The sequence below is a fragment of the Coregonus lavaretus genome (genome assembly GCF_964263955.1).
Source record: "Coregonus lavaretus genome assembly, chromosome: 28".
Classification (NCBI taxonomy): Eukaryota; Metazoa; Chordata; class Actinopteri; order Salmoniformes; family Salmonidae; genus Coregonus; species Coregonus lavaretus.
Window position 1 is genome coordinate 34,954,216 of NC_140015.1, and position 23,472 is coordinate 34,977,687.

Sequence of the window (23,472 nt, forward strand, 5' to 3'; positions counted from 1 at the left end):
GCGTTGTGAAACCAGCCCATAATGTATCATCTAATTCAGTGGTATTCAAAGTCAAGGTCGCGGGGGAAATGCAAAACAAGAATACAGATTATTGTATGAAAAACAACATTTTGCATACCCAATCTCATAATAGCCTACTCACAGTACCGCAAGATGTTTTTTGTTAAAGTTAACTTTTAAAACTTTTGAAATCAGTAGCTAGCCAAACGAGAATGTTTAGTTTGCATGCCATAGCTGAATGCAGTTTCAACACACTCATTTCCCCCATTCCATTTACTCTTTTTGTTGTAGTTCTCAGGACAAAACATTTAAGCAAACAATCCCAATTCTAGTGCAGTAGCAGAACAGTTCCTAAACCAGAGGCCTAACATTGCCAGACCTGACAGAAATGTTTTTGTCAGTTTATTTTGTTGATAAAATTGAGTTTGTGTTTTCGAACGTTTTTTAAAAAATTAATCGTAAAAGTTCTAGTATTTATTGGTTATCTTAGTTTTTATACGAAATTAAAATGTAATGTATTTAACATTATTGGTTGATTTCCAGATTATTATCATTATTTTTGAAGTTTGGTTTCTACTAAAAACGTTTGAATACACTGATCTAATGTATAATCAGAGGTAAACTGTCTTCGGGTTCATGAGTCTTATGTATTTAGTACTTTTTTGTGTTTCCCGTTTCTTCGTTTTCCATGATATTCTACTTTTCTTTTATTTTAGTTGCAATGTTGAGATGTGAACTTGCAAGTAAGCATTTCAATGTACTGTTTATACATGTTTCCTGCGCATATGACAAATACACTTTGATTTGAGATTTTACTTCAACTAATATAATAAATATAATCGAAATATAATTTCATAAGTTATATTTGTCAAAATGTGTGACTGCTTTGTGTGCAAAATAAAGAAATAGAACAGAGTTTGTTGCCTGCATCTTGACTTTGGGCTGATGGAGACCACCTGGTCAGTATAAAAAAAATACATTCTGCTGGTATCATCTTCTTTTCACTTATGTGTTACACATCACAAACAAATACATTTGATTATGACTCTCAAAAATGGGACGGTCACTTTAAATGTTAATTTGCTACACCCACAGTCCTGAGCCTAACGCTGTTCTTTGATTGAATGACTGTCACTTAAGTCTTGTGGCGCCAAGACAGATTTCAAGAAATCACCAACAAAGAAAAATGAGCTGAGGCAAACAATTTATTTTGTTTTAACATAATAATCACTGCATGTCACACTCTTCAGCAATGAAATGGAATACAGAAACAACATTTGGTCCAACTTTAAGTTCAACAAGAGGAACGTCAAGCAAAGTGCCAAATACAATGAGCATGGATTATTCTGTAAGGCAGTGATTCTGAAAGTGGAAACTGTCATGCCATTTTTCAGTGTTGATTGTAGATGAGTCCGTTATGAAAAAACTAAACGTATCACTTGAGGCAAAGCCATGTAAATAGATATCTACGGTGGCCTTTGGGGACACCATAGATATCAATAACAAGGCAGCTTCAGAAAATTTGCAGAGTTATAGTCCAACATCTCATCTAGTTGCGTCCCTGAGTCTAAGATCATTCAGTCTTCACTACCACCACTATGTGAAGGAGAAATTCACATTTAAAAAGTGCACACAAGACCATCAGCAGTCAATAAACATTTTGTGCATCACAGGAGGTTGGTGGCACCTGAATTGGGGAGGACGGGCTCGTGGTATTGGCTGGAGCAGAATAAGTGGAATGGTATCAAATACTTCAAACATGGTTTCCATGGTTTCCATGTGTTTGATGTCATTCCATCCGCTCCGTTCCAGCCATTATTATGAGCTGTCCTCCCCTCAGCAGCCTCCACTGTACGTGCATATTTATCAACTAATATAAATTAAATGGACAAATATTTGCTAATTACAACTTTCGTAATTTCCTCTAACTTTTAGGAACGTCTCAAAAGAGCGTTCATTCATTGTACTCCTAGTACAAATCACATTTCACTTTTTAGATACCAGAATTATATAGTATATAGGTATTGTGTATTGCACATGAGTAGAATATGCCTGCTGGCACTTTGAAAGCATTTCCGAAAAGGCACTCATTGCACGTTCCACTGTGTAAAACATATTAATCTATATCATATAAGTGTATTCTTAAACATGACTGTAAACATATATTTGGCCCTTACATACAGTATACAGGTACTATAAAGTCTATACAAAGTGTGCATCTGAAATGGCACCCTAACCTGTACCCCAACCTGGTGGGTCAAAAGTAGTGCACTACATTGCTGGAGTCTGGGGTTGGAGCTTTGGCTCTGTTCCCTTCCGACTTGTCAATCCTCCAACATCGTCTGTCCCACTGACTTCATACTGTCCTGTCTAAAAACCAATAAAAGTATGAAATGATGTTAGACTCTGCAGGGGGGGAAAAGTAGTGCACTATGTAGGGAATAGGGTGCTATTTGGGACACAGCCAAAGGCAGAGTAAAGTCAATGAGGAGGTGGTGGAGCTATCTCTGGCTGCGCTCCTGTTTGAAGGCCACAGTGAACTTCCAGGCTTCGATGTACTGAGCCAGGCTGATCTCTCCGGGGAACAACTCGTCCACGTCGTGGGGAACGTCAAGGTCCTTACGCTCCATGTAGGACAGCAGGGTGTCTTTCAGGCTGCAGGACGATGGAGGAAAGGATAATGGACATGTGATTTTTACTTTCATCAAACATGCCTCACCCAGAGATGTTTGTGGGCCTTGTGAAACACATACGTGATGTTCATTTGACGTAAACAATACTACAAAATTGAACACTACAATTTTGCTAATCCCGGAACCCAGAACCAAATCTATGGGCACTAGGTAGCTAAGAGTGTCAAGAGAGACTACACCATGCCAGCTAGCTGTTATCCCCTTGGCTTACCCCCAGTCAGGCCTGTATGTGTCGAGGGCACGGGGGTTCTTCAGGACCAGCAGCAGGAACTCGTGCATCTCCAGCAGGAACGAGTCAGCGCTGCTCTTGGTGAAGAACGTAGTGAGCAGCCTCCGCTCTTCATCGCCCAGGGGATTCCTGTACTTCTCTGAGACCCCCACAAACGGGTCCTGAGGATGGGGAGGGAGGGATGGAGAGGGGGGGTTTAGTGAAACTTCTACTAATAGACACACACTAGGGTGAAACATGACATTACGATCATTTGCTATTTATCAGATTTTGTAAGTTAGTATAACTAAAGTTAGTGTAACTGAATTTTGTAAGTTAGTAGAACTTAAGTTACAATGTTACAACTTATGTTGTAAGTTATTAAAACACATCTCACCCACACAAACAGTAATCCAGACAAACAACTTCATAACCAGTGTAAAAACATGACCCTAACAAAACCATTAACAGTTTAATGTGAAGACTGTTGTCTGGGTGAATGTGTGGTGTCTCGTCGTCTTACCCTCTTGAGGCGCAGCATGTTCTCCGACTTGAGTGAGGTGAGGAGCTGCCACAGGGCCACACAGTGTTTCAGACTACACCTGCTCAGGGCCTGCATGAGGACAACACAGTGTTTCAGACTACACCTGCTCAGGGCCTGCATGAGGACAACACAGTGTTTCAGACTACACCTACTCAGGGCCTGCATGAGGACAACACAGTGTTTCAGACTACACCTGCTCAGGGCCTGCATGAGGACAACACAGTGTTTCAGACTACACCTGCTCAGGGCCTGCATGAGGACAACACAGTGTTTCAGACTACACCTGCTCAGGGCCTGCATGAGGACAACACAGTGACTCAGACTACACCTGCTCAGGGCCTGCATGAGGACAACACAGTGACTCAGACTACACCTGCTCAGGGCCTGCATGAGGACAACACAGTGACTCAGACTACACCTGCTCAGGGCAACATTGCACTGGATTTGTGCAAAAAAGGTTAGCATTTGAAACAGTGGCCAGGTAAACAAAACCAAATAATGCATTGCTGTCTTACATCCATAGACTGCTTACAGGGTCAGGAAACCAACATGTAATTTTGTAATTTGGGTGAACTATCCCTTAGTTTAATATAACCTCCAATCACATGGTCAGAAAACATGACATCACTGCTAACGGGTTCTCTCTTGAAAGAGCTCACCTTACCGAGAGATGTGTTGTATTAACTTTAGGGTACAATTAATACCAATTAGGCTAGATAGTGATTGATAATATGCTAGCTATATACCCCAAAAAGCTTACGACAACAAGATTAAATTAAGACACTAATTTCTGTTAAGGGTATCCATCTGTTTACTGGTTCCTGTAAGGAAGCCAATGGAGAGCCAGCTAGATGGAGTGGTGAAACAAAAATCTGGCTTTAGGCTCTCAGCTACCAACTAAACCATTCGACAGAGTGGACAGAGTTATCTCTGTCATAAACAGAGTGTAGGACAGAGATATGTTACTGCTGCACCCGGACAGTCTGTGGGCTCCAGACTGCAGACGGAGGAAGGGAGCTGACCTTGAGGATGTGTGGGGCTGTCTGGTCTCCCATCTGCAGAACCTCCTCCAGGTAGCGTTCTAGCTGCAGCTGGGGTTCGCCGCCTGTCATGGCCAGGAAGCCCAGTGCCACCTCCACGGTGGAGAGCGCCTCACACACCTCGCTGTATGACTGCAGCTCCCCAGCTAGCGCTGACAGGGTCAGGATGGGCAGGGGCTCCTAGGGACACAAAGGGAAAAGGTCACAAACAGGGAAATGACAGCGACGTGGACCAGGCATAGAACAGGGTCAACTCAACCTCATGCCAGGGTTGTGTTCCAAAACTGGATGTAGAGTACCAATCAAAGATTTCCCCGTTCATATCATACCATGTGACAACATGTCACCAGAGTTATTGTGACTTACCTGTTGAACCTTTCCTTTTACGTCCTTGAGGATATTTTCATAATTGCGGTCATGTCTGTTCACCAGGGTTGGGATTCCCTGTATGAGACGGCAGTTAGTAACAAATCAAAACCTCTTCCTGTTTACTACATGGTCATATAGTAACGCTGTTGTCTTTACCTCACTGTTGCTGCTTTTACACAGGCAGACACATTCTGATCTTTTTTACTCTAATTGGTCTTTTGACCAATCACATCAGATCTTTTTCAGAGCTGATATGATTGGTCAAAAGACCAATTAGTGAAAAAAATATCAGAATGTGTAACGCAGCTTGTGACAGCTAAGTGTTTCTGTAAAAAGGGAAATCTATACAGTTCTGGTTTAACCTCTACCGCACACTAACTTTAGTAAAAAATATGTTTATAAGTGGATGTAGTTTTACCCTTTAAGAGCATATTTAAAAAATTTATTTCATAACATTTGTTATTGTTAGACGATTGCTAATGAACTTGGCGTCACCCTACGAGAGAGTTTGTCACATTAACAATGTACCTTGCTGCAGCACAGGCATTTAGTAACTTTGTTGATGCCTAGAACTGTACATTTGACTGACCGACAGCTGAGAGACAGACTGACTCACGTTGAGGGTGACGAGGGGCTTGCCCTGCAGGAAGCGGGCCAGGATCTGCTGCTGGATCTTGGGCAGGTCGTACTCGTGCAGGGCCTCCTGGCCACGCTCCACGCTGTACTGGCAGTTGGACAGAACCAAGGGCAGCAGATCTCTCTCCGGCTCGTAGCGGATCATGTGCAGGTCGCTCAGGTCCGCCGGGCTCACTGTGTAGCTGGGGGAGGGAAAGGAGAAGAGTGAACTAATGTGGTTCCAATGGCTGGGTGAGGTAGGGATCATGGTGCTGCCAGTACACCAGGGTTGTGGGTTTGAGTCCTGCATGGCCACATATACCGATATACTGCATGTGTCAATGTTGACAGTTCTGGAAGTTTCTTTGGATAACAGGGTCTGCTAAATGACCATATTGTTGGTGTAAGAATGTGTGTAAGCGGGTGATATCAACCATGTCTGCTTCTGCTTTCTATCAGTTTGGCTGGCAGCATAGCGCAGTGGTTCCCAACCAAGGGTACTAGGACCACTGGGGGTACTTGACCTATCCACAGGGGGTACTTGAGAAGACTCATGAGACCATAGGCCTACTGGTAAAATGCACATGAGGGGGTACTTCAGGGGTACTCTGGGCAGAGCAAAATTCAGTTGGTGGTAGAGTAACCAAAAGAGGTTGGGAACCACAGGCCTAGCAGTTAAGAGTGTTGGGCCAGTAATCAAAATGTCGCTGGTTTGAATCCCCGAGTCGGCAAGGTGGAAAATTCTGACGTTCTGCCCTTGAGCAAGGCAGTTAACCTGCAACAACAACTGCTCCCCGTGCGCCGATGATGTCGATTAAGGCAGCACCCCGCACCTCTCTGGGTTAAATGCGGGAGACACATTTCAGTTGAATGCATTCAGTTGTACAACTGACTACATCTCAGATCGATGTAGTCTGAGATATGTATCAAACGTCTCAGTAGGAGAGCCGATCCCAGATCAGGTCCCCCCATCCATGTGATCTTATTGTGATCCTAAAGGAAAAACTGATCCTGAATCAGCACTCCTACTCCGAGATGCTTGGTTACTTCGGCCCCAGATGAGTGAAAATGAAATAGGACAACAGCACCCTCACCTGGTCTCCTCTCCAGTATGCTTGTCAACGCAGTAGACCAGTTCGTTGTGCAGGGCGATGAGGTAGCTGACCAGCGCCGTGGAACACAGGCCGGGACCCTGTCGCCGTGGCAACAGAACCAAGAAGTCACTGGTCAGGTCCAGGTCCTCTTGGCAGAACTCGCCAGGGATTTTAATCTCACCTGGAGCAGAGCCAAAACACACAGATTATAATCACAAAATTGCAGATTAAGAAATCATGCATGAATGCCCCTCCAAAGAGCATATTTTAAAATATTGTATATATTTACTGAATATTATTTATTTATTTCATTATTAAGAGAGCCCTAGACTTGTGCAATGTTTATCTTTGCTCATACCGTTGGTTGCCAGGGAGACCCGAAGCTGATTCCACGTTGTCAGGAAGATTTTGATCCGTTTCTCGTACCAGGCCGAGAGGGAGGCTGTGAGAACAAACATAATAATCAATCTATAAGCCTATATTGTAAACAAACTTTACTCCTCTTTTGATACTAGTGTTCTGGCCTGAACTGTAGAGCTGACACTTAGATGTTATTTTCCAGCCTCTATGGTGGAGGCATAACTGGCTACTACACTACAGCTTAGCTCGGCTGGCCTCAATAGTGAAATAAATGATATATCTGCTCGCTGTATGATGCCAATAATACAAACAATACCACTGATGGTTTTCAGTTGGACATACAGTACTGTGACTAACCCAGAAGTATAGTTTAAACTAGTACCTGCTTTCTGGCTGTGAAGGAACTCTGCGATGGTTCCGCAGTTGAGGTCGGTCACGTTCTGGAACCTCTTCACCAGATCTCTCTGCAGTGCCAGGATGTCAGGAAGGAACTTCACCAACCGCAGCTCTGCCTCCTGTCACAAGACCAATCACAGGCGGGTGATGTTACGGTCGTATATTACGGCAACCAATCACAGGGTATGGTAAAACAAACTGCCAATCACACTGCATTGAATGAAGGTCTGACCAACATTATGACTGTAAATGAGACTGTAAACACGTTTATGGTCTTGGAGTGTTTAGCCACTGAATACATACAGTGCATTCGGAAAGTATTCAGACCACGTCCCTTTTTCCAACAATTTTTTACATTACAGCCTTATTCTAAAATGGATTAACTAAAACATTTTTGTCATCAATCTACACACAATACCCCTTAATGATAAAGCGAACACAGATTTTTAGACATTTTTGCAAATGTATTAAAAATAAATTCAACTGATTTTACTTGATTTGGAAAGGCACACACCTGTCTATGTGCATGTCAGAGCAAAAACCAAGCCATGAGGTCGAAGGAATTGTCCATAGAACTCCGAAACAGGATTGTGTCGAAGCACAGATCTGGGGAAGGGTACCAACACATTTCTGCAGCATTGAAGGTCCCCAAGAACACAGTGGCCTCCATCATTCTTAAATGGAAGTAGTTTGGAACCACCAAGACTCTTCCTAGAGCTGGCCGCCCGGCCAAACCGATCAATCGGGGGAGAAGGGCCTTGGTCAGGGAGGTGACCAAGAACCAAATGGTCACTCTGAATGAGCTCCAGAGTTCCTCTGTGGAGATGGGAGAACCTTCCAGAAGGACAACCATCTCAGCAGCACTCCACCAATAAGGCCTTTATGGTAAAGTGGCCAGACTGAAGCCATTCCTCAGTATAAGGCACATGACAGCCCGCTTGGAATTTGCCAAAAGGCCTCTCAGACCATGAGAAACAAGATTCTTTGGTCTGATGAAACCAAGATTGAACTATTTGGCCTGAATGCCAAGCGTCAAGTCTGGAGGAAACCTAGCACCATCCCTACGGTGAAGCATGGTGGTGGCAGCATCTGTGGAGATATTTTTCAGCGGCAGGGAAAGATGAACGGAGCAAAGTACAGAGATCCTTGATGAAAACCTGCTCCGGAGCGCTCAGGACCTCCGACTGTGGCGAAGGTTTACCTTCCAACGGGACAACGACCCTAAGCACACAGCCAAGACAAAGCAGGAGTGGGTTCGGGACAAGTCTCAATGTCCTTGAGTGGTCCAGCCAGAGCCTGGACTTGAACCCAATCAGACATCTCTGGAGAGACCTGAAAATAGCTGTGCAGCGGCGCTCCCCATCCAACCTGACAGAGCTTGAGAGGATCTGCAGAGAAGAATGGGAGACACTCCCCAAATACAGGTGTGCCAAACTTGTAGCGTCATACTCAAGAAGACTCAAGGCTGTAATCGCTGCCAAAGGTGCTTCAACAAAGTACTGAGTAAAGGGTCTGAATACTTATGTAAATGTGATATTTCCGTTTCTTATTTTTAATACATTTGCAAAAATATATATTTTTAACGTTTATGCTTTGTCGTTATGGGTTATTGTGTGTAGATTGATGAGGGATTTTTTTTTTGGTCATCAATTTTAGAATAAGGCTGTAATGTAAATTTTTTTTGAAAAAGTCAAGGGGTCTGAATACTTTCCGAATGCACTGTACATTATACTGAATGTTTTGGTTGTTTCAGATTATTTTGTGCTAATACAAATGAATGGTAAATAATGTAGTGTCATTTTGGAGTCACTTTTATTGTAAATAAGAATAGAATATGCTTCTAAACACTTCTACATTAACGTGGAGGCTACCATGATTACCGAAACAAGGAGGGAATACATGAACCTATCCAATGAGGAACACTTGCTTCCATTGCAAAAAAAAGAAGACCCAGGTTTCCGTTCAGCGGTGCCTCAGCTCTTACCCTCTGTAGGAAGCGCCAGAGCATGGGCAGGGTGTCCTTGCCGTCGTGCTGCTCCACAATGTGGGTGAGGCTGAGCAGAGACACACGCTCCCTGCAGCTCCACACGGCTGAGCTGTGGATCAGAGACCCCCGGGGCAGAGAGGTCAGGAAGAGGCGCGGGTCCCCGAACACCAGCCTCATCACGGGGTTGGAGGAGACCCGCGAGTCGGCCCGGACGAAGGCGTTCACCTCCTTCAGCCGCCTGTCCAGGTGCTGGAGATGGGATGGGAGGGGAGAGAAAGAGAGAGAGAAGAGAGGGTCTCATTTAGATATCAATGGTTCTCTGTTATTCAGGGCAGTGTTCATTAGACACTAAACAGAATAAAACAGATTCAAACAGAGAGGGACTACCTAGACTTGTCCAATAAGAAATGCAAACATTTAAAAAAGTTTTCCGTTGCGTGCTCTAATGAACGACGGTTATAGATGGACCAATGAAAGAAAACAAATATCGTTGACTGTATTGAAGATGCTAAAGAAATTCCTTCATCTAGAGATGGCAAACTGAGTAAAATGGTGACTTTGTGATGTCAATAGTAGGTACCTTCAGCTGAGGGGTGATGATGTCATTGCTGACGGTGGTCTCCCAGCCGTTTCGAGCCTCCTTGGTGGAGAGCAGGTTGTCATAGGGAACAGGCCCTGGAGAGAGAAGCAGAGTAGAGTGAGGGAAACTTTCAGCATCTGACATCAATTACAGACAATGATTCAAAAATAATAATAGTACATTTTTATACATTCTTTCACTTTAAACTACCTTCACCTTAAAGCACATTCTAAGACCTTTTACTTGTTTTTAGTGATTGTAAACCTATTGAGGACATCGCTGTGTTTCTGGTCCCTTACACTGACCAGGCTGGTGGGGCTCCAGAAGGCTGCTGATGACCAGGTGGACGGTGTTGACCGTGTCGTCTGACCCCTTCCCCAGAGACCTGGTCACCTGCTCCATGTCCTTCAACAGGTGGTCCCACAGGAATGTACCGGGGTCGGGCACTGGAGGCTTGATGATGGCACCGATGACCTACAGAGAGAGCGAGGGGGGAGGGTAGAGAGAGCCGGAGAGAGAGAGAGGGGGGAGGGTAGAGAGAGCCAGAGAGAGAGAGAGAGAGAGAGAGAGCCAGAGAGAGAGAGAGAGCCAGAGAGGGAGAGAGAGCCAGAGAGGGTAGAAAGAGCCAGAGAGAGAGAGAGAGCGAGACACAGAGAGAGAGAGCCAGAGAGAGAGAGAGAGAGCCAGAGAGGGAGAGAGAGCCAGAGAGGGAGAGAGAGAGATGAAGAGACTCAGTTGAGGCAAGTGTCCTTCAATAGATGTAACTGTCAGCACTGGACAACAGCCAAACCAATAACCACATCCATCCATCTACAACAGTTACATAATAATATGCCATTTAGCAGACGGTTTTATCCAAAGCGACTTACAGTCATGCGTGCATAAAATTTTTTTCGTGTATGGGTGGTCCCGGGGATCGAACCCACTACCTTGGCGTTACAAGCGCCGTGCTCTACCAGCTGAGCTACAGAGGACCAGAGTTACCTCTAGTACAGTGGTTTTAAAACCTCCCCAGACATTTCACAATTTAGTTGAACTAACACCAATTCACCTTATCAAATGCTTGATGATTAGTTGATAAGTTGAATCAGGTGTGTTAGCTCTGGAATAGTTACCAATGGAACGGCTTTGTGTCCCCGATGAGAGTTTTGAAAATCTGTTCTAGTGTACCTACCTGGGGGTGACTGCTGGCCCCTAGCAGCATGGCCATGTGTGTGATCAGGCGCAGAAGGTTAAAGGGCACTGGGGACATGTTCTTGGTGTCCTGCATGTCCAGGTTGTCTCTCCGTCTGGGATCTCCCAGGATGTGGCCAGTCTGGGTGCGGTCACCCCTGTGAAGAGGGAAAACATTATCCAGTACTGTCACGATACCAGACCTGGGTTCAAATAGTATGAGCCTGCTTGGATTGGATGGCCAGATGGGTGGGGTTTGTACTTTTGGGGGCTATTCCATTGGTTCCTTTGTGCCAGGTCAGCTCAATCAAGCACAGCTAAACAATTTGAAAGAAAATAAAATACTGTTTGAACCCAATTCTGCACAGTGCAGCACCTGCTCAAGCCATTATCAACTGTCTTTTATAAATTCCATAAAAGTCCCACTCACTGGATCTGAAAGGCTTGGAAGCCAGGGACAGCTTTGTGGTTGTCCCCTCCGATCTCATGGCCACAATCCAGGCATCGACTCCTCTCCATGGGCTGGCCACACTGTGGTAATGGTCAGACAGAGGGGTAGGAGAGAGAGAGATTCTGAGAAACCGTACTTAAACTGAAAGTTAGGGCCAAAAGAGAAGATCATTCAGAATAAACTAAAAACTAAAATGTTATGTACCTCACCGATGGTGCACGGGTGATTGTTGGGACAAACTGTGTAAGAGCAGAAGAAAAGCTTGACGACTTCACATTTTAGACAATTAAATCTGCTAAATCTGTCTGTTACTATACTTACAGTACCACTGCAGCTGCCCCATAGCTTTGTGAGCCACTGCTAGCATGTCCTCTGGCATGGTGGGGAGGAAGGCTCTCTATAGACACACAGGAACAAACAGCAACGTTAGCTGGCCTTTACATGACGAACAGAACGGAACAGAACGGGGTACTAGGACCACCCTGGAGATAAGTCACTGGCTTTAATGTGTTGAAAGCTGTTGTTTTCATGGACTGTATTGACTGCTATTTCATTGATGTGGTGGATATGCGTTTTAAAATATTTAAATAATTAAATCAACCAACCCTTTTCAGACTATAGGGCAAAGCCAAACCATGCTGTGATAGCATTGATATTTATTTTCACAGGTTACCTTTTCAACACGATTCTATCAAATGTTGAATGAATATCAGGCCAGCCCAGTACAGTTTGGCTCGGCTCTGTAGTGTGAAAGGGGTTTAGCCTGGATTCCTTCCAGACCAGGGGTGTCAAACTAAATTCCTGGAGGACCGTGTGTATGCTGGTTTTTGTTATTTCCTTTCTATTCGTGTCAAATGAAGACCTAGGCAACCAGGTGAGGGGAGTTCCTAACTAGTCCTAACCCTATGGGCCATGGTCAAAACTAAAGTAGTGCACTACATAGGGAACAGTGTGCCATTTGGCACCCAGTCACAGTGTTCCCACCTGCATGTTGGCAGGCAGCAGGGCCAGCTGCTGGAGGGGCGTCAGTAGACCCTGGTTCCCACAGAGCAGCACTGCAGCCAGGTGGACGCTCAGCTCCACCACCACACACTGGGCCCCAGAGGCCCCGGGACGGACCTCCAGGGGCCCCAGCCGGTTGGCCACCAGGGCCTGGGCGAAGGCCCTCACCTCTGGGCTGACCAGCACCCTGGAGGCCTGGATGAATACCAACAGGTCCTGGCATTGCTGGGGGAGTAAAATATATTTGGTTAAACAGAGAGATGTAGAGAAACAAGTCTTATATGGGAAGTGAGGAGACAGTTGATACAGTGTTATCTTTAGGTGTAAAGACACTGTGTTGAGACAGGTGAAGTATGGAAGCTGAGGTGACAGACAATAATATTCCTTTCTCTTGAAGTGTGCACTCGTTCAATACTTCCCGCAAATCTAAAAGCATTTGATTGGTGGAGGCATGGGCTAGTAGGAGTTTCCACCATATGTCTTATATCAGTCATTTCTTTTCAAATCAGTGAAGGAAGGAGAGATCATTTACACTTTGGGAGGAAGGAGAGATAATTGGGACTACGTCACAGTATTTTGTCTTCGTATAAGGACTCTTACCACAGGTTTAGGATGGAAGCTGTCATTGGCTGATCTGTAGAGAGAGGTGACTTCTCTGAACAGGGCCAGGAGCAGGTAGACCGCCTTCTTCTGTGGCGGACATGTACAGCCCTGCACACACACACACACACACACATCCAATGCAGCTGTTTTTCTCTCAATATCTAATCATTTCTTGGTAGCAATTAAGTACCTTACTGTGATTGTTTTCAATTAAAATGGTCAAAAAGAAACAACAATAGCTTCTTAACAAAGAGCAATTTCTCATGCAAGAATTTTGCTAGGATTGTCTGGGAGTGGTCTGAGTGGGGAGGGGAAAACTGAAAACTTGCTGTTATTGGCAGAGGTTTGGAACTTTTTCTTATTGGTCTATTAACTCATTTACTGCATGGTGATGTCACCACGGAAGGCCAAAACTCGATCCCACCAAAACAGGCTGAAATTTTGGGCAGTCTTTTCAAACAGCTCTCACACTAATAGGGCATTATCATCATTTTCACAATTTCACAGTATTTTTCCAACCTTATAGTGTTATAGTTTTGACAGCACTGGGCCTTTAACAGTTTAAACATAATATCTGATAGAAAGAACAAAAATTAACAAGCAAAATCAAATCACAAGCTTATGCAAAATGCTCTGCAGGTGTTTCAATTATGGAGTAAAGTAGAAATACACCAATACCTCACAAGCCTTGTCCAATCCCTCGATTTTGCCTTCCATCATTGCCTTGGCAACAGCATCTCGGATCGTCTTGTAATCCTCTCCACACACAAGATATTGGTCTATCTGGCTGCCATCTTCATTCTGAAGGACATTAGAAGAGCGCAAGAGTGGTTAAAAGGGTATGAAAGATATTTTATATCATCACATGAATACAGGACTACTTAGTAAAAAATGTTTTTGCTACATACTCCAAAAATGCTAGCCATGAAATTCTAGATATTAAATACCCATCTAACAAACTTAAAAACATTTTGGAATAAATAAGAACACCCTAAACTAAAAGGTTGACTATCCCTGTACCACTTCCAGCTTTGTATTGACATATTATTGCACCCTACATTACTCTCCTATAAAGAAAGACAAAATGGCCACCATTACATGCTGCAGAACTTCAGCAGGGAACAACCACCGGACGTCAGCCACCTTCAGGAGTTTCTGAACAAACTCCACACCGCGCTGGCTGCAGATCTTACGGATGAGGTAAACCCGATACCAGTCGTTTCCGCTGCGTCTACACAGGTCCACCACGCTGGTCAGGAAGGCTGCAACGCCGTTAGGAGACTCCTCCTGCGATCCTATTGGACCATAATGGGAGAGGGAAGCGTCACATGAACACATACGATTGATCGAGAGGGGGACGAGGATAATTAGGCAAACGTATAGAAAAAATACAAAATATATACAGTATATGGTTTATTGTCACATACACCGGGTAGGTGAAGTTAAATGAGCTGTTTTACAGGGTCATCCATAGCAGTACGGTATCCCTGTAGCAAATTAGGGTTAAGTACCTTGCTCAAGAGCACAGACAGATTTTCCACCTTGTCGGCTCGGGTATTCAAACCAGCGACCTTTCGGTTACTGACCCAACAATTTAACCGCTAGGCTACCTGCCGCCCATAAATACATTCAAATAATTGAATAGTCTATCAAATAAATTATATAAATTGTACGACAGTTGGCCTACATCAGTAAGTATCATTTTTTATTATAAGTGTCGTGTTCAACAGGAACAAAATGGAAGAAAAAAACATGAGTGATACTGGGAGACTACTTGAAATGGTCCAATAAGAAACCCTAGTGAAAAGGATTGAGGATGATGTACATACCTGTGGCAGCAGCAGCAGACAGCATGTGGACCAGCAGGTCTGCAGCCCTGTCCAGCCCCATGCGCACCCTGGCCACCTGCTGCAGGTACTCTACGGTGGCTGCGTGGCCAGCGTCCAACTGCAGGAAGTCCCCCAGGAAGACACTCTCGTCCTGCAGGCAGGCCTGCTGCTCCGCCGCCGTGTGACACTGCATCCACTCAAACATGGAGTCCTGGGATGGAGAAGAAGGTGTGATGATGATGTCACATGTAGAAGCTAGGTGAACACTTAGCCTCAATATAAACAACTCTCCCCTCTCCCCCACATCCAATTTCCCCGCAACACAGTGAAGAGGTTAGTGCTATCTGACGTCCCAAGGATTCTGGATAGCAAAGACTATTTTAATTTTAGTTTCGTCCATCAACATCAAAACAGCCTTAAAAACAATATTTTTTGTAATTGAAAACATATTTCACAGTGATTTAGATGGTACAATGATTCCCTACACCAGGGCTGCCCAACCCTCTTCCTGGATATCTACTGTCCTGTAGGTTTTCAGCCCAACCCTATTTAGCATATCTGATTCAGCTAGTTAAGGTCTTGTTGAGCAGCTAATAAGTAGAATCAGGTGTGTTAAATTATGATTGGACTGAAAACCCACAGGACGGTAGATCTCCAGGAAGAGGGTTGGGCAGCCCTGCCCTACACTACTCAGTGCTTGTTTTCTTACATAAACTGAAATTGAGTGTGGAATTTTAGCAACCAGGAAATGACAGAGCGATTTCTACATCAGCCTCTTTCCCCAGTCTGCCATTGTTTGCTGTGCTCGAGGAAGAGATGGCCACGCCTTTTAGTGACGTCAGTGTAAGAGGATGCAGTTTTCCCATCTGGCTTGTGTTGTCAAATAGAAAGTCTGCATTTTAGAATGCGATTTTATATTTTCTGAAATTACAATGCAAAAACTCTACATGTAGCTCCTTGAAACAGCATTATTCACTGAAATGGCACTATTCACTGAAATAGCACGCGTCACTGAAATAGCATATGTAGCCATTGACGTCACTAAATCCACAGCAGTAAAGAATGAGTTTAAAGCAAGCCACTATGTTTTAATTTTAAGGCTAGGATTTTGCATTAAATCCAAACAGTCAAGTCAATGTACTTAGCCGATATCTCTTCAAACCAACAATTACTGCTGCATAACTCTTTACATACACCAACCACATAAATGCTACTGTTGATTCAATGGGCCATATGTACACCTACCTCCAGACAGTTGATTCAATGGGCCATATGTACACCTACCTCCAGACAGTTGATTCAATGGGCCATATGTACACCTACCTCCAGACAGTTGATTCAATGGGCCATCTGTACACCTACCTCCAGACAGTTGATTCAATGGGCCATCTGTACACCTACCTCCAGACAGTTGATTCAATGGGCCATATGTACACCTACCTCCAGACAGTTGATTCAATGGGCCATATGTACACCTACCTCCAGACAGTTGATATACAGAGAATACAGTTCCGTCTTGTCTGATTCCTCCAAGATGTTGCTCTGTTCAACTGCCGTCAGGTGCTGCTGCAGGTAGCCTTTGACATCATCAAAGCTTCAAAACAAACATGAATTTAATAAAACAGTGAGGGGCATTTGAAAAACCTTCATCTACTTAAAATCATGAATTAAAGAGTAGTCTAGCAGTACTAGTCACATAATCACCTGTATTTGAGCAGGAGTTTGAGTACAACCGACCGAACGACTGGGTTTTTGTCAACAGAGTCATCAAAGGGAGAGAGGGCCTTGGTCAGAATCTGACGATGACCTGGCAAAGAGGAAGAGGATTGTGAGGACAACCACACACACACAAGACAAACACACCACAAGAAATACAAACACACAGCGGCACACACACAGCCCACACCCCCATCGCCACCCACCCACTCCCACTCACCACCTCTGATGATGGGCACAGAGTGGACCTCCACCATGAGGAAGGACAGCAGGTGGAGGATGATGGCCCTGCAAGGGGGAGAGTTGTCCTTGAAGCACACGGTTGAGACCAGGTCTATGAAGAAGGTGTTGCACTGCTTCCTGAAGCGGGCGTTCTGGTTGATGAGAACCCTGTATAATAACATGATTGACACAACCGTGACTAACAATGCAATGAAACCACACATACTGTATGTCACTAATGAAATTCCGTTACAGTATGAAAGCAGTTAACTGGTGAGCCTAAAAAGCATACACAAGAACAGTATTGCGTAATTAATGAATTGCATTGAAATGAATGAATGAATTGAAGCTTAAATCAACAATAAACATTAAAATAGGATTAAATCACAATAAAGTCAGAGTTATTTCCATAAGGTTATCATCTCCAGATAACAAACAGACCCATCAGTATGTCTAACAACCTTAGTCATGTCCTAATCAACGAGGGTCCGCCCTCACCGTATGTCTTCAGAGGGCCTGAGGGCGAAGTCGTCTGGCACCACCAGCATGCAGAGAGGACAGTACATCTGACCTGGGACCAGCCACTGTCTGATGCAGGCCAGGCAGTAGATGTGGTCACACGGCAAGCTCAGGGGGTCGTGGGGGTCGCCCATACACACAGGGCATGGCTGGATGCCAAACCTTGACACGGACAGGATAGTAGTATGCAAGTTAAGCATACAGCATGAAGGGTAATGAGTTTCATTCATATATATATATATTCATATATATATATATATATATATATATATATATATATATATATATATATATATATATATATATATATATATATATATATATATATATATATATATATATATATATATATATATATATATATATATATATATATATATATATATATAACACATATACACATACACACATACAGTTGAAGTCGGAAGTTTACATACACCTTAGCCAAATACATTTAAACTCAGTTTTTCACAATTCCTGACATTTAATCCTAGTAAAAATTCCCTGTCTTAGGTCAGTTAGGATCACCACTTTATTTTAAGAATGTGAAATGTCAGAACAATAGTAGAGAGAATGATTTATTTCAGCTTTTATTTCTTTCATCACATTCCCAGTGGGTCAGAAGTTTACATACACTCAATTAGTATTTGGTAGCATTGCCTTTAAATTGTTTAACTTAGGTCAAACGTTTCGGGTAGCCTTCCACAAGCTTCCCACAATAAGTTGGATGAATTTTGGCCCATTCCTCCTGACAGAGCTGGTGTAACTGAGTCAGGTTTGTAGGCCTCCTTGCTCGCACACACTTTTTCAGTTCTGCCAACACATTTTCTATAGGATTGAGGTCTGGGTTTTGTGATGGCCACTCCAATAACTTGACTTTGTTGTCCTTAAGACATTTTGCCACAACTTTGGAAGTATGCTTGGGGTCATTGTCCATTTGGAAGACCCATTTGCCACCAAGCTTTAACTTCCTGACTGATGTCTTGAGATGTTGCTTCGATGTATCCACATAATTTTCCTTCCTCATGATGCCATCTATTTTGTGAAGTGCACCAGTCCCTCCTGCAGCAAAGCACCCCCACAGCATGATGCTGCCACCCCTGTGCTTCACGGTTGGGAAGGTGTTCTTCGGCTTGCAAGCCCTCCCCTTTTTCCTCCGAACATAACAATGGTTATTATGGCCAAACAGTTCTATTTTTGTTTCATCAGACCAGAGGACATTCCTACAAAAAGTACGATCTTCGTCCCCATGTGCAGTTGCAAACCGTAGTCTAGGACTCATTTTACTGTGGATATAGATACTTTGTACCTGTTTCCTCCAGCATCTTCACAAGGTCCTTTGTTGTTGTTCTGGGATTGATTTGCACTTTTCGCACCAAAGTACATTAATCTCTAGGAGACAGAACACGTCTCCTTCCTGAGCGGTATTACAGCTGCATGGTCCCATGGTGTTTATACTTGCGTACTATTGTTTGTACAGATGAACGTGGTACCTGTACTCCTGAGTGGCGCAGTGGTCTAAGGCACTGCATCACAGTGCTAACTGTGCCACTAGATCCTGGTTCGAATCCAGGCTCTGTCGCAGCCGGCCGCGACCGGGAGACTCATGGGCGGCGCACAATTGGCCCAGCGTCGTCCAGGGTAGGGGAGGGAATGGCCGGCAGGGATGTAGCTCAGTTGATAGAGCATGGCGTTTGCAACGCCAGGGTTGTGGGTTCGATTCCCACGGGGGGCCAGTATAAAAAAATATGTATTCACTAACTGTAAGTCGCTCTGGATAAGAGCGTCTGCTAAATGACTAAAATGTAATGTAATGTACCTTCAGGCGTTTGGAAATTGCTCCCAAGGATGAACCAGACTTGTGGAGGTCTACAATTTTTTTCCCTGAGGTCTTGGCTGATTTCTTTTGATTTTCCCATGATGTCAAGCAAAGAGGCACTGAGTTTGAAGGTAGGCCTTGAAATACATCCACAGGTACACCTTCATTTGACTCAAATGATGTCAATTAGCCTATCAGAAGCTTCTAAATCCATGACATCATTTTCTGGAATTTTCCAAGCTGTTTAAAGGCACAGTCAACTTAGTGTATGTAAACTTCTGACCCACTGGAATTGTGATACAGTGAATTATAAATGAAATCATCGGTCTGTAAACAATTGTTGGAAAAATTACTTGTGTCATGCACAAAGTAGATGTCCTAACCGACTTGCCAAAACTATAGTTTGTTAACAAGAAATTTGTGGAGTGGTTGAAAAACGAGTTTTAATGACTCCAACCTAAGTATATGTAAACATCCGACTTCAACTGTATGTGTGTGTGTGTGTGTGTGTGTGTATATATATATATACACATACACACACACACACACACACACACACACACACACACACACACACACACACACACACACACACACACACACTATACTATAATATATCCAGACAGAAATATACTCCAGACAGGAAAAGGAAAAGGAATCTGTACCTTAAAATGCACTCCATTGCTCCGTCTTTGCAGGCTTTCAGTATACCGATCACCGCCTCAAACGGCTTCTCACTTTTTAGGTCAGAGTTCTTCTCAAGGACCTTGACGGAACAAAGACAACAAATGCCATTTTGAAAGGTAAATAAAATGTACACTGAACAAAAATATAAAACGCAACATGTAAAGTGTTGGTCCAAGGTTTCATGAGCTGAAATAAAAGATCCCCGAAATGTTCCATATGCACTGTGTATGTCTCAAATTTTGTGTACACATTTGTTTACATCCCTGTTGGTGAGCATTTCTCCTTTGCCAAGATAATCCATCCACCTGACAGGTGTAGCATATCAAGAAGCTGATTAAACAGCATGATCATTACACAGGTGCACCTTGTGCTGGGGACAATAAAAGGCCACTCTAAAATGTGCAGTTGTGTCACACAACACAATGCCACAGATGTCAGAAGTTGAGGGAGCGTGCAATTGGCATGCTGACTGCAGGAATGTCCACCAGAGCTGTTGCCAGACAATTTAATGTTAATTTCTCTACCATAAGCCGCCTCCAACTTTGTTTTAGAGAATTTGGCAATACGTCCAACCGGCCTCAAAACTGCAGACCACGTGTATGGCATCGTGTGGGCGAGCGGTTTACTGATGTCAACGTTGTGAATAGAGTGCCCAATGGTGGCGGTGGGGTTATGAAATGGGCAGGCATAAGCTACGGACAACGAACAATTGCATTTTATCGATGGCAATTTGAATGTACAGAGATACCGTGACGAGATCCTCAGGCCCACTGTCGTGCCATTCATCCGCTGCCAACACCTCATGTTTCAGCATGATAATGCATGGCTCCATGTCATAAGGATCTGTCCACAATTCCTGGAAGCTGAAAATGTCCTAGTTCTTCCATGGCCTGCATACTCACCAGACATGTCACCCATTGAGCATGTTAGGGATGCTCTGGATCGACGTGTACGACAGCGTGTTCCAGTTCCGGCCAATATCCAGCAACTTCACACAGCCATTGAAGAGTAGTGTGACAACATTCCACAGGCCACAATCAACAGCCTGATCAACTCTATGTGAAGGAGATGTGTCGCGCTGCATGAGGCAAATGCTGGTCACACCAGATACTGACTGGTTTTCTGATCCACGCCCCTACCTATCTGTGACCAACAGATGCATATCTGTATTCCCAGTCTTGTGAAATCCATAGATTAGGGCCTAATGAATTTATTTCAATTGACTGATTTCTTTATATGAACTGTAACTCAATAAAATATTTGAAATTGTTGCGTTTATATTTTTGTTGAGTATATTATTCTGATATTAGCCCCAGCAAATCAGAGGAGTGGTGTGGTTACCGGTTACATTTATTAAAATAGACCACTGGAGGGCACCATTGGCTCAGTACTGATTGACGCTTCTGCACTATCCAGTACTTTCCATACCCTAAAAGGCAGTTTCCCCAGACACAGATAAAGCCCAATTTTTGATGGAGATTCTCCATTGACATCAGCACTCCTATAGATATGACCCCAGACCACACTGACCTTGCACAACCCTCTGGTGTGCTCCAAGACCAGAGGCTTCAGCTTCTTCTCCACTGCCTCGATGCCCAGTAACATGTGCTCCACAAACAGAGACAGGGTGAAAATGCGGTTCCATCCGGTCCTACAGGGACCACAGAACAAACACAACTCACTCAAAAAAATAAACTGGCATTCTGTTATTCTAAAGTTTTAGCAGCTACCAAATCATACAAAACTGCCCTTCAGATGACTGGATAGCTTTACACTTCTTTTAAATCAAAATCAAATCAAAATTAAATAACAGACTTTTGAAGGGACAAGGCAACAAAACCTAACGACAGTTGATAAATAGTGTCAGTTTATGTACTGGCCATGTCAGTGTCACTGTGTCAACCTTGCCATTCATGTTCCTGTCATTGAGATTGAATAGAATCCCTGTTAACTCACTGAACTCTGTGGACCATGACCATGCTCCTCTCCTCATAGTGTCTCAGACTCTCCTCGGAGCAGACCAGCTCGATGGGAACCTGGAGCCTCTTGACCTGCCTGAGCCAGACCAGCCGCTGGCCGTCTGTGTCCAGAGCCTGGGGCTCCAGGAACTCTACACAGGCCACGGCCGCATACACGTCCAGCACCTGGGGAGTTAACACATGGTTTCAGGGTTCATGCAGTCTGGTGTAGCCAGGCAGAGGAGAACATAGATGCTTGGCACACAAGGCTATGGTCAATGCAAAATGACACAATGCAGAGGAATATACTTAAGATGTCCTTGTTCCTGAAGTAAAATTATATTAACACAAGTATTTGTGCCAATACAACAGAACCCACACAGCATAAACAAGTGTTATTCCAGCAAGCACTGATCTCCCCTATGCTTGAGCTAAAACACAAATATTGACCTTCCATTTAATCTCTACCAGCATTCAAAAGACTGGAAGAAAACAAAAGTATCACTGCTTGAAGTAAAATGAATCCCTTTAACACTGAACTGGCCTGCTATACTAGACCTTTAACACTGAACTGGCCTGCTATACTAGACCTTTAACACTGAACTGGCCTGCTATACTAGACCTTTAACACTGAACTGGCCTGCTATACTAGACCTTTAACACTGAACTGGCCTGCTATACTAGACCTTTAACACTGAACTGGCCTGCTATACTAGACCTTTAACACTGAACTGGCCTGCTATACTAGACCTTTAACACTGAACTGGCCTGCTATACTAGACCTTTAACACTGAACTGGCCTGCTATACTAGACTTATACCTTTTGCCAAGCGTGAGATGCTTTTTCTTCAATGAAACATGGACGTAAGCAGTGCTGCTCCTGGTTCTAATTTCAAGATTTTCACACCGAGAACCCTTGATGGAGGTGGATCGCGGTCTGCTCGCGCTGGCCAAAAGTTAGGAATCCAGTGCAGCAGGTATAAAACCACAACGGCCCAGTGTAGCTCCCCAGTAATACTGACCAGTTCATCCCCCTCTCTGGCGTGCGTGTTCCCCCGGAGGACCTGGGCCAACTGGGGCTCGATACTGATCATCCTGAACAGGTTCTGCAGGCGGTTCTTAAACTCATGGTAGGCAGCGTGGACCCAGGGCAGCGAGGTCACTTCCTTCTCCATGACGTCATCGTGACGCAGCCGCAGCTCGTTCACACAACAGGTCAAGGCACCGCAAAGGAGCTGGATGGTTGGTTAGGATGTATGGATGCGTACAACCACACACACACACTAATAATTAACACCTTGAAATAACAATTAAATTCATCTTTAACAGTCCAGTCAGAAACAGACATCGCCATTTTCCAGGGATTGCTGGGATCCATAAAAAAACACACTAATGGCATCATGATATAAATGTTGAAAGGAAAAAAATGAAACTCCTACCTGCAGATCCTCCTGACAGGTCACACTCATGGTCATGGAGATGAAATCCTGCAGGTATCTGTGGAAGAACTCAGCCTGCATCTCCGGGTCTGCCTTGGTGATGTAGCGGCCCAGTGGGGTCTTCCTAAAGAACTCCTCAAACTGGCTCTGAGTGTGACCTGAAACAAC

General features: G+C 44.1%; 1 protein-coding gene across 1 annotated transcript in view; it reads right to left on the reverse strand.

Moving 5' to 3' along the window:
• Positions 1–1,192: 1,192 nt before the first annotated feature.
• Positions 1,193–23,472, reverse strand: part of LOC311104475 (E3 ubiquitin-protein ligase rnf213-alpha-like) — a 69,981-nt gene continuing 47,701 nt past the window's right edge. Inside the window, exons 38-67 of the mRNA XM_084146324.1 lie at positions 23,305–23,462; positions 22,888–23,100; positions 21,864–22,051; positions 21,438–21,558; positions 19,886–19,986; positions 17,381–17,563; positions 16,881–17,050; positions 16,649–16,751; positions 16,424–16,538; positions 14,945–15,155; positions 14,214–14,410; positions 13,794–13,916; positions 13,113–13,223; positions 12,495–12,737; positions 11,832–11,907; positions 11,715–11,749; positions 11,490–11,590; positions 11,061–11,217; positions 10,186–10,360; positions 9,887–9,981; positions 9,304–9,555; positions 7,306–7,438; positions 6,922–7,005; positions 6,564–6,744; positions 5,471–5,672; positions 4,852–4,929; positions 4,468–4,665; positions 3,425–3,514; positions 2,905–3,083; positions 1,193–2,655 (exon numbers count right to left, since the gene is read on the reverse strand). Coding sequence (XP_084002450.1) covers positions 2,502–2,655; positions 2,905–3,083; positions 3,425–3,514; positions 4,468–4,665; positions 4,852–4,929; positions 5,471–5,672; positions 6,564–6,744; positions 6,922–7,005; positions 7,306–7,438; positions 9,304–9,555; positions 9,887–9,981; positions 10,186–10,360; positions 11,061–11,217; positions 11,490–11,590; positions 11,715–11,749; positions 11,832–11,907; positions 12,495–12,737; positions 13,113–13,223; positions 13,794–13,916; positions 14,214–14,410; positions 14,945–15,155; positions 16,424–16,538; positions 16,649–16,751; positions 16,881–17,050; positions 17,381–17,563; positions 19,886–19,986; positions 21,438–21,558; positions 21,864–22,051; positions 22,888–23,100; positions 23,305–23,462 — 4,427 coding nt within the window. The 3' untranslated portion in view covers positions 1,193–2,501. The remainder of the gene's footprint in view (positions 2,656–2,904; positions 3,084–3,424; positions 3,515–4,467; positions 4,666–4,851; positions 4,930–5,470; positions 5,673–6,563; positions 6,745–6,921; positions 7,006–7,305; positions 7,439–9,303; positions 9,556–9,886; positions 9,982–10,185; positions 10,361–11,060; positions 11,218–11,489; positions 11,591–11,714; positions 11,750–11,831; positions 11,908–12,494; positions 12,738–13,112; positions 13,224–13,793; positions 13,917–14,213; positions 14,411–14,944; positions 15,156–16,423; positions 16,539–16,648; positions 16,752–16,880; positions 17,051–17,380; positions 17,564–19,885; positions 19,987–21,437; positions 21,559–21,863; positions 22,052–22,887; positions 23,101–23,304; positions 23,463–23,472) is intronic.